Source organism: Salmo trutta, chromosome 26 (assembly GCF_901001165.1).
Source record: "Salmo trutta chromosome 26, fSalTru1.1, whole genome shotgun sequence".
Taxonomy (NCBI): Eukaryota; Metazoa; Chordata; class Actinopteri; order Salmoniformes; family Salmonidae; genus Salmo; species Salmo trutta.
In genome coordinates this window covers 321,485-332,472 of record NC_042982.1, presented here as the reverse complement: position 1 = coordinate 332,472, position 10,988 = coordinate 321,485, and the positions used below count along the sequence as shown (strand labels likewise).

The following is a 10,988-nucleotide window of genomic DNA, read 5'->3' as shown; positions in this document are numbered from 1 at the left end:
GAACAGGACGAGTCGGACTGGGTTGACGCACTTCCGGGTCCGCACGAGAGACAGGAGCTGGAAACCCAGGGCTATGGAGGAGCACAGCCGGTCTAGATCTTACCTCCTGCACAACCCGCCTTAGCTGGATGGAACTAGTAGCCCTGTACGAGCGGGGTGCTCGTACAGGGCAGACTGGGCTGTGCAGGGGCCTGATGGTAGCCGTGCGTAGAGCGGGAGTTGGGTAGCCTGGTCCTCGGAGGCGTACCGGCGACCAGATGCGCTGCGCAGGCATCCTCCTACCAGGCTGGATGCCCGCTCTAGCACGGCACCTGCGAGGGGCTGGAATAACTCGCACCGGACTGTGCTTGCGTATGGGTGAGAGAGTGCGCTTCTCAGCGAAACATAGCGCTCTCCACCCCATACGCTCCTCCATATAACCACGGGTAGCTGGCCTCCGGCTCTTCCTAGGCCTAGCCAAACTACCCGTGTGCCCCCCCAAAAAAATTTCTTGGGGGTGCCTCTCATGCTTCAACGCCAGTCTTGTCCCTCGGAAAAGTTCCCGGTCCATACCAGCCTTACTCCTTTCCTCTCTCTCGCGTACCACCTGTTTCCAAGGAAGGCGATCTTTTCCTGCTTGGATCTCCTCCCAAGTGTAGGAGCCTTCTCCCTCCAAGATCTCCTCCCAAGTCCATCTCTCTCGTTTGTCCACTTCGAATTTCCTCCGCTCCTTCCTCTGCTGCTTGGTCCTGGTTAGGTGGGTGATTCTGTCACGGTTGTCGTCGGTGAAGGTGGACCAAAACGCAGCAGGTACGTGTATGCTCATCTTGACGTTTATTTAATAACTTTCAAAAATGAACATACAAAATAACAAAAACAAAATAACAACTACAAACAGTCTGGCAAAGCCTAAGGCTCAACACAGAACAATCACCCACAAATACCAAACACAAACACACCCTACTATATGGGACTCTCAATCAAAGGCAGATAGACAACACCTGCCTTCAACTGAGAGTCCCAACCCCAATTAACCAAACATAGACATACACTCACTAGACTCCACATAGAAATACCTAAACATAAACCAACACCCGGAATTACTAAATCAAACACCCTTTTAACAAAACACACCACCCTGAACCACATAAAACAAATACCCTCTGCCACGTCCTGACCAAACTACAAAACAATTAACCTTATACTGGCCAGGACGTGACAGTTTGAGTGTAATTATGCAGGCCTATTGGATTCTCGACATAGTTGAGTTCCACAAAAATAGTTTTGAGTACAAGACATAAGTACAATACACAAATATTAAAGATGTCTCTCATTTTAAACATATACAGGTGATTAAACAACAATGTAATGGTATTATGGCAGCCATAATAGATTTTGGATGCCATTATGGATTTTAACTTTTACCTGAATGCATTTTTGTCAGGCAGGACCATACAGCACTGAATGAGAGCGAATTTTACTTGGAAAGAGTCTACTAATCAGCTAGTAAAAAGTAAAGCTTACATTCATCATAAATATTCATAGTTGATACTTCCACCTGTTGCGTCTCTGTGTTTCAGGCATATATTTCCAAGATGCATTAAGATATCCTGATGTGTATGTAGTGCAGACAACAGACTACTTGTATTCCACGGAAGGTTGAGTTGTCTGCAGGTTTTTGCTACTCCCTTGTACTTGATTGAGGAATTAAGGTCGCTGATTAGTAACGACCTCCCCTCACCTGGTTGTCTAGTTCTTAACTGAAAAGAGGAACCAATATCCAGCAGACACTAGGCATGGAATTAGTTTGACACCCCTGGTTTAGTGGGTTTTTTCTTTAGAGCCGATTACAACAGCCACAACATCGAAAAACATGTGTAACAATGTATTTTTGTCAGGCATGACCATACAGCACTGAATGAGAGCAAATTTGTAGCCCAACCCCCTCCAGCCAGGCATTATTCTGCATGTTTTGTGTTTACGGGGTGTGACACAATATCTATACATTTTACTACTTTTGCAGTAAAATAGTTTTTCAAAACTATCCATTTCATAAATGGGAGACATTAAAGATGTGAAAAAACATGGTTGTGTTTTGTCCTACAGGTAGGGGTATCTCAAAAACTGAAGCCCTTTTGAGGATTAGCCACTCACTAACCTAGTGTCAGTGTGAGTGTTTGAGGGTGATTGTATTTGAGTGTTACATCAGCCAGTACTAGATGTAATCTGTGCATAAATTAATAAAGGGTAATGTATGCATAAATTAATAAAGGGTAGTCTTTGCTTTGGTTATACAAATAACTGACCCACTGAAATAAAATTATTTTCTCTTTATTTCATAAATTTGGCAGGTACATCATTCTGTTGATTTCAAGAATCGTCATCAGGCACAGCTAACTGTTGATTGGCTGCATTAGTCAGATGCAGGTTGGCGGTGTGATGTGATTGGCAGCATCGTGTCATAAGGTGGTCAGGCTTTTCTTCCCTCAGCAAGAAGTGAAGCCCTTCCAGTAGAAGTTCTTGCAGCCAGCTTTGCGTTCGCGGGGGGGCAGGTTGTTGGAGTTGTCCACTGAACGCTCCAGGTCCTCTTTGGCCTCAGCCGTGGACCCCACACTTTTCTGGGCCTCCACCTCAGGCAAGGACAGTTCGGATAGAATGTCCTCCATCACTCGCTTACTCCACTCCTACATGCAGGAAAGACAGACGTACTTTGGGAGAATATAAACACACACATATACACACCAGCAGAAGCCCATATCAACAAAAGCAAACAGAAACCTACACATACAACATACACTCACACACAAGCACACAGGTGACCGTGTGTGCACGCACATACACACACATACACACACAAATGTGATCACCACCACATTAAGGCAGTGTTAATTTCCATGTCTCATTATGTTCCCGATTCCAACCTGAGTTAAGCACGCGTAAATGGAACTTAATTCAATTTTTATGCACTTTTCTCTCTGAGTATTCTGACCTTAAATTTAAGCATGAGAATAGCATGCTATTCACCTGCTATTCATTCGGAATGGAGAGCTAAGAAATGAACGTGTGGCGGAGGTGTGTCTACAGATAAGGAAACCATAAATAAGATACAGCGAACCTGCCAGTTCCAAGTGGAAAAAGCATCTACTTACTTTCCGATAGAGATAACAGCATTCTCCATGCACTGTAATTTATAAATGGATAAGAGCTATTGATAAGAGCAAGGTAAATGAGTAATCCGTCTGGTGAAGGGGATTGTAAATACACATAGCAATTGTTTTAGATGATTGTTCCTTATGATCCCAGGGGACGAATGTGAAACCAGCCATATGGAAGAAAAATGTAAATCATATCAACATGTCATGTACTGCGGCCTGTCGTGCCAAATAGTGTCTCCTGGTCAAATAGTGTCCCCCTCTACGTCACAATGGGATTCAATGAGTTCTAGCTTCTGTTGCTAAGGCTGTTGCTAGAACTTGCCACATTCTGACCGGATCAAGTAATGAACCAAAGCATCTGTTGCTATGCGGGTTGCTTGGCTCTATTTTACCTCATAGGAGGCTGCAGGTAGTTCTAGTTCTATTTCACCGCATAAAAGCGGGCCGCGCAAAATTATTACCTCAGAATTGCTCTCCAAGGACGGTGTTTTTGATGGTGACAACCTGCTGACTACCTGCTGCTTCAGAGGACCGAAAAGACTGGAGAGAGAACCCTTTCTTTACCATTTATTTGTCTTAACTACATATTGTTAAATAGGAATAAATTATTTAAGCTGTTTTTATAGATTGTTGTTGCTAGCTACTGTACTTATACACCTCAGCCTGCCTAGTCAGCAAGCCAGCTAGCCAGACAGTTTTATTTAGCTAACGTTAGCAAGCTACTGTAACTGTTATAGCAGTTTTCTGTTTGTATGTAGCTTGCACTTCAATGGCATCCCTCGAGGAGATTTTATTTTATCTTTCCAACCAGGCGAAGTACTATGAAGACACCACTGATCTCGGCAAGAGGCGCAACATTCAGAGAAATTCACAATTCAGGGTAACGTTAAGCAGTTAAATTCAATTAGATAACTGGACGAATTTAGCTATGCACAACCATTTTCCATCTAACGTTAGCTAGTTGCTAGCTATACATATAGGTCAGTGGAGGCTGCTGAGGGGAGGATGGCTCATAATAATGTCTTGAACGGAGTACATGGAATGGTATCAAACACATGTGGTTGATACCATTCAATTGACTCCATTCCAGCCATTACTATGAGCCGTCCTCCCCTCAGCAGCCTCCACTGATATAGTTATATGTCTGTCATATTGAGGTGTCTAGCTAAGTTAAACCTGATCAATCAAATGGATAGGTGTAAACTAGGTGTCTTCGCTAGACAGACACAGAGAGGGGGGGAGAAAGAAAGGACGAAAGAGAGAGGGGGAGAGAGGTGAGAAGAGAGTGGAATACAGACAGAAATAGAGATGGAGAGAGAGAAACAGAGAGAGAAAGACAGCAGTGCAAATATACTTAGACGTGAGTATTTCAACAACTCTTCTCTTCCAACTTGTTAGGCAATCATATCTACCTACAGGGGAAGGATGGCCAGCCACACAAGAGGGTGATTTTTACAAAACAGGAGAAGGAGCTGACAGAGATGCATGCTGGACATTTCGTAGTGAAGTGCATGAATGCCAAAATCAACCTAAGCTTCTTCTGAAGGGGAATTGTCAAGGAGGTGGACAGCTGGGCAAGTGAAATAACCTTTTGTTTATCAATCACATTCTATTATATCTGAAATTATTATGATTTCAAATAATGTCATATCAGAGAGCACACGTTTCAATGTATCACTTATTGCTTAAAGGTCAGTACCTTGTCTAGCATGCCAGAAGTTTGAGAGGGCGAAGACTGTGGCACCGGAGTTGAAGCCCATCAAAGTTGTTTCACCATGGCACATGATCGGTAAGTGTCTCAATTAATTTTTTAAAATGTTTTCTTTATTTGACCACAGCAGAGTATTATAGAATGTGTGTGTGTCAGTATCCTTACAAATATGAAAATCTGCAGACTGTATGACACAGATATGGGTAAGAATAAAGTAATCTTCTCTCTAACACTTTAAATGTTAGGGGTGGACCTCATCGGACCCTTCACGAAATCCAGGAATGGCAACAGCTGGTGTCTGCCGGCGACCGATCACTTTACATAGTGGGTGGAAGCAATACCCATTAAGGTCAGTAAAGGAAGAGTATGTGCTTAACTCTAAATTCTCATCTGTAACCCATTAAAAAGGGTGCTTGGAACCAAAAATAGATTTTCATTTTTCATGATACCCATCAAGGACGAGACTAGCGAGGCCACCTCCAAGGCGATGGTGGACATCTTCAACACCCACGGTTCTCCTGAGGTCATCTTGAGTGACCGAGGTCATGAATGCTGGAACAAGGTACGGATGTTATAGGTTTTATTTCATTTATTTTTTACAATTTGTTTTTGTTTTTCCATGGTACATAATCAGACATATTTCAATATCTTACATTGTCAGTAGATATCGCTTTCCTACCCCCTCCTCCAGGTTTGGTGAATGGACCAACCAGACCCTCAAGTCTGCCATGGGCAAGTCCCTTGATTGGTACCAGGAAGGGTGGGAGAACAACATGAAGGTAATTCTCTTTGCACACAACAGCAGCATTCAGGCCGAGTACGGACGGGAGCCGCAGCTGTTGACTGAGGTTAACAAAGCAATTGTATATACAATTATTGTAGTCTTTCAAATTTTTGATTGACTTTAGTGTTGTTGTTTGTCTATTGCTATTTTTGTATAATGTACTTTTAGATCACTGAAACCCCACCTGATGTGGTGGAAGTTGTCAAACCAGATCAGAACGCCTTCGAGTACGCCCTTCAGGCATGGACTGAGAAGGATGTGGAGGTTTTTGACCAGGTAAAAATGATTGCCTGCTGTTAATTTATTTTATAACACTGCACTAATACATCAAATTTTCTCACAGTAAAGTGTAACCTGTGTGTTTTCTTGTTTAAGTCTCTGTCTCCTACCCTTTTCCGTTAATGTCTGGGTATCTGCCCAACACCCAGACGTGGATCCACCTGATGTCCTCCATTACCTGTTCTCCAGGACCTATTGGTTCTGCCCAACACCCAGACGTTGATCCACCTGATGTCCTCCACTACCAACCACCCTCCAACTTTACATTACATCATCTACAGCTACTGTTGTTATGTTGTCATTATCTGCTAAATTGTAATTATTTTGCCACTATAGCCTATTTATTGCCTTACCTCCCTAATCTTACTACATTTGTACACACTGTATATAGATTTTCCTATTGTGTTATTGACTGTACGTTTGTTTATCCCATGTATAGCTCTGTGTTGTTGTTTTTGTCGAACTGCTTTGCTTTATCTTGGCCAGGTGGCAGTTGTAAATGAGAACTAGTTCGCAACTGGCCTACCTGGTTATATATATATATATATATATATATTTTTTTTTATTTATTTTTTGTTGATCTGCTAAAAAAGTTTTCTTGCTCCATCATACTGGACACATAATATGTGAGATACACAGATGAACTAAAAATACTGAACTAAAAATACCTGGACTTTTCAAGTCCCCCTTCTGAGTCTGCAAGTTGACAGGCAAAATTCCACACACCAGTATTCAGTATTTTAGTCTATGATTGCCATGTGAGTGCACAAAACAATCTTTGAAAATAAATGAATGACACAACTGTACCAAAAACAATCAAAGTTTATGTATTAAAATCTTAAATATTGCCAGGTTGGTTTTCACAGCTGTTTCGCAAGGTACATTATTGTAAGTTGTAAAGTATCCTTTGATGGTATTTATTTGTTCCACATTATTCATTGTTGTATCCTAGGACCTACAACAAATACATATATGAGCTATGCAAGATATATATTTTTTAAATCATAGTAGAGGACTACTGAAATTATATTAGTTCAGTGTAGATAAGGGTAGGGCAGGTTAAAATAAAAACATGACAGCCAGTGTATGAATCAAACGGATTTGTATATGAATGGAGTGGAAATTAGCTGACTTCGTGATCTGTAAGGTAAATAACTTTAATGTGTCAAGCAGATTACCCGTTTTCTTTACTATTTCCGAAACTTAGCAATGTTTAAGACATGGACTTCATGTTGTAGTGTTAACAAGGTACCCAAAAGTAGTAAGAATTAATGTTTTCATTTTATTAGCTAAAAAACTTTTGCGGAAATCAGCCTTGTTTGCATAGCAATGATGAAAAGAATGTAATTTAGGCTGTAATAATCTCCAAAACTCTTAACATTAGGTCATCACACCGCTGATATAGCAACGGACGGTAACAGTTGATCGAATCCCATTGTGACGTAGAGTGGGACACTTTGACTGGGGGACATTATTTGGTGTGACAGGCCCCTTTTAAACAGTGAAATAGGCTATAAATAGCTATGCCGTGATTCAGAATTTTAATTGTGTGCCCTCATAATTTGCATGGATGAAATTAGGACACCAGAGGCTTCTGCAGGGCTGAAACTGACGAGTTTATGTATGTGCTTCAGAGTGTTTTAATTATAGCCCATGCCCGGGTATTTTTCTGTTTTATTATCACTAAATATCATTACATTTGAAATCAACCAGAGCTTAAAACCGTAGGCCAATATATCGTCTATATTAAGTTGAATTCTAGGTTGAATTTAAACAATAGCTGTTGATGACTTTGCAAATATAGGCCTAAATAGTGTCCTTGATGATATATGAGTGATAAAGTATGGTCACATTTCATTTGCTCTGTGAAAACTATTTTTGGGATGACTTTGATAGCAACAGGGAATCATTTCGTTTTTCTGTGGAGATCTCTCAACAATCCCTCTCATGATAGAATATTGGTAATAATGTGACAAATATCATAGCTATGCAGGACTGGGCTTGGTTAAAACACTGAAAGGGAGACCAAAATGTAGCTGTAGATGAATCAATTCTCCAGTAGGATGTGTTGCCCAGCCTATTGTTTTTTTTCCTTTCTGATAGTGGATATAACATTGAAGATATGAAATTATTCTAAAGGTACAAATTCAACATATTTTATACAAGGATTGTCTATGTTGAAAATTGGTTACCATGATGACATAATCCTGTGGTTGAAATGTCACCCTCAAAACAACAGTTTATGTGGACTTTTCTCCAATCCAATGTATTTTCCATATAGAGTCCACATCACAAGACGTTGACAAATTACGTTGAAACAACGTTGATTCAACCAGTTTATGCAAAGTGGGCCCTACTAGAGAGTGACTAACCAGAATGTTCCAAATCATATATTCAACCAAAAAAATTTAGAAAAAAACTTATGGGATGGGAATGCTGTATACAATAACAGTATATGACTAAAAAAGCTCTGATACTGTATACAACTATCATTCCCAGTTCATACTTGCATGTTTTGGCTTGACAACTGAAATAATTCATTGTAGTCCAGGAGTAATCAAATCTGAGTTTGGAGGTCCAGAATACTGCTGGTTTTCAACCTGATAATTGATTGCATCCAGCTGGTGTCCCAGGTCTAAATCACTCTTTGATTAGAGGGGAATAATGAAAATCAACAGTGGAACTGGCTTCGAAGTCCAGATTAGAATTGACTTGCAGTAGTCACTGCTGTTACTAATGTTGCCTAAATAAAGAAGTACAACAGACGTGTCAGCTGTAGTGAGTCTATGCCCTAGTATGTGTATAGTATGTGTGTGAGTATGTGATAACCTGACCACAGACTGTTTAACTGAATTCCATTGCGGTTTGGTGTGTAAGTCTGTTTCACTGTGAAGTGAAGGGCACTGTACTGTATGTGAGTCACAGTGTGGACTATGCTGTACCTGTTTTACTAACGACACATTATGTTCTCATAGTGTCAATAGTGGTGTTCCGGAATCGTTATGAGAGTTGTACTGTACTGTATTCATGTTCTCTTGTCATGACACGAACAGTGCATGCTATCTGTGTGACCATGCCATTGGCTTCTCACCTATGTGCAGTATAGAGGTACTCGTAGAATTGTAATTGAATAGTGTAATCCTGTGAGAGCAATAACTTAACTGCCCTATTCTTTCCTATATGGACCTCTTCCTTCTTCTGAACCACCCTTTTTTTGGTATGTGTATGCCATAGGAGGCAGCTGAGGGGAGGACATCTCATAATAATGGCTGGAATGGAGTAATGCCATTGCAGACATTACTATGAGCCTGTTTTACCCAATTAAGGTGCCACCAGCCGCCTGTGGTGTGTGCCAGTGTCGAAGGCTGCTTACCTGTGTGGCAATGCTATCGGCACGGGCCCTCTGAAGGAGTCTGCGGCTGCGGAGGTCCAGGTCGGGCTGCGAGGCGGCTCCTTGGCTGCAAATGGCCAGGGCCAGACCCAGCAGGGCCAGTGCACAGTGGATTTGGGAGAACTTCATGTCCAACAGAGCTGGGTTGGGTTTGCAGGGACGAGACACGGTGAAACTAGCTGAGCTAAGCTGGACCGGGGTGTGCTGGATCTAGATCAGTTGATATGGAGCAGGCCTGGTTCTGTTGATGAGAGTTCTGTGGGGCTCTTATAAAGAGCTCGCCCTCTCAGCTCGTCACTCTGCTTCCTGGGTTGAGTGACAGGTGGCCTGTCAGGGACGTGGGGGGTGTGGACCACCAACCTCTTTCCCCACCGGCTGCCTGGCGATGATAGAATGCAGTGTCATAAACCACTTAGAAACACTGTACGCTTTGTCTTCGTCTCTTTGTTCAGCCATTTAGTCACAAATGCAGCTCCTCTGAGACTTATTGATTTTAGATGGAGGCGCGACAATAAAACAATTAGCCAATATGGATTTAGCAGACACCGCTGATCTAAATCAAATACAAACAGAAAATGTCTGCTTCATAAAAGCCTTTAAAAACAGGAAGCAAGAGTCATCGCTTAAATGTAAAATATTAAACTTAAGTGATAACATCACGGAATACTGCCGAACAAAAGATTCCTTGCCATTGATTGCTACAGTGGGATCAACAGGTTAGCCTTTGTTTATATAAAATATGAAAAATATAATTTTGTTTGCCATGGTTAACACAGTTTCCATGAATTACGAGGTAAAAATGTAATAAACTATACAGTTGCACTTACATACTGTATTGTGGATATGTATTTGTTGAAGTGTGATTTGTAAAGGCCTATTCTGAAAGGAATAATAGACTGAGTGCTATCTGTCTGATATCCCTCAGACAGCATTACATGGAATGTTTTGGAATTGATTTCACAGACTCAATCTAATTAATAGGTTATTTCTGTTAATGCTGAAATGTCTGCTTACTTGCACAGAAGGCTGCATCATACTGTAGCTATTGCTACTGTGCTACATTTTACTGTAGCTCTTCACTGCTCCCCTGTGGCTATGGATTACAGACATAAACTACAATAAGCTTTGCCAGACGTTGTCAATGTAACTTTAACCCTCATCCCCATACTCAATGGCTGGTGGACGACATGAAAGCAATTTTGATCAGGATAAAAACACAATAGGACACGTCTTCATAATTTTTTTTTGGAAGTCAACAATATAAAATAGCAGCGAAAAATGAACACTCATTTATTACAATGAAATATTGTCACGCCTACCTACATTTCTCTAACTGTGTTACAACACTATTGAGCTTGGAAATGACAGGTGACCTGTACAACTGTATGAATAATGGTATAGCAGAGCTTCAGGGTTGTTAAAAGGACATGTAAATTACATTTAGGGGTTGCAGCATTTCAACAGCCCAGAAAATGTGTATCAGATGCACATGCACGCACACACTCACGCAAGCACCCACATACACACGCACGCACACACACGCAAGCACACGCACATGCACACAAACAAGTGTGACAAACACAGACAGATTCCATTCTGAACTGTTTCAGTTCATTACAACTATTGGCGGGAAAATGTTGGGCATACAATGCTTCAGACCCTTATTTGTTTAATAAATGTGGCTGCTGC

At 41.3% G+C, this 10,988-nt stretch overlaps 1 protein-coding gene across 1 annotated transcript; it reads right to left on the bottom strand.

Moving 5' to 3' along the window:
* Positions 1-2,294: 2,294 nt before the first annotated feature.
* On the bottom strand, positions 2,295-9,700 carry LOC115162845 (somatostatin-2-like). Its single transcript, XM_029714267.1, has 2 exons — positions 9,282-9,700; positions 2,295-2,663 (listed from the first exon to the last, which is right to left on the bottom strand). Exons 1-2 carry the CDS (start codon positions 9,426-9,428, stop codon positions 2,466-2,468), a joined length of 345 nt encoding a protein of 114 aa, XP_029570127.1. The 5' UTR covers positions 9,429-9,700; the 3' UTR covers positions 2,295-2,465.
* Positions 9,701-10,988: the final 1,288 nt, after the last annotated feature.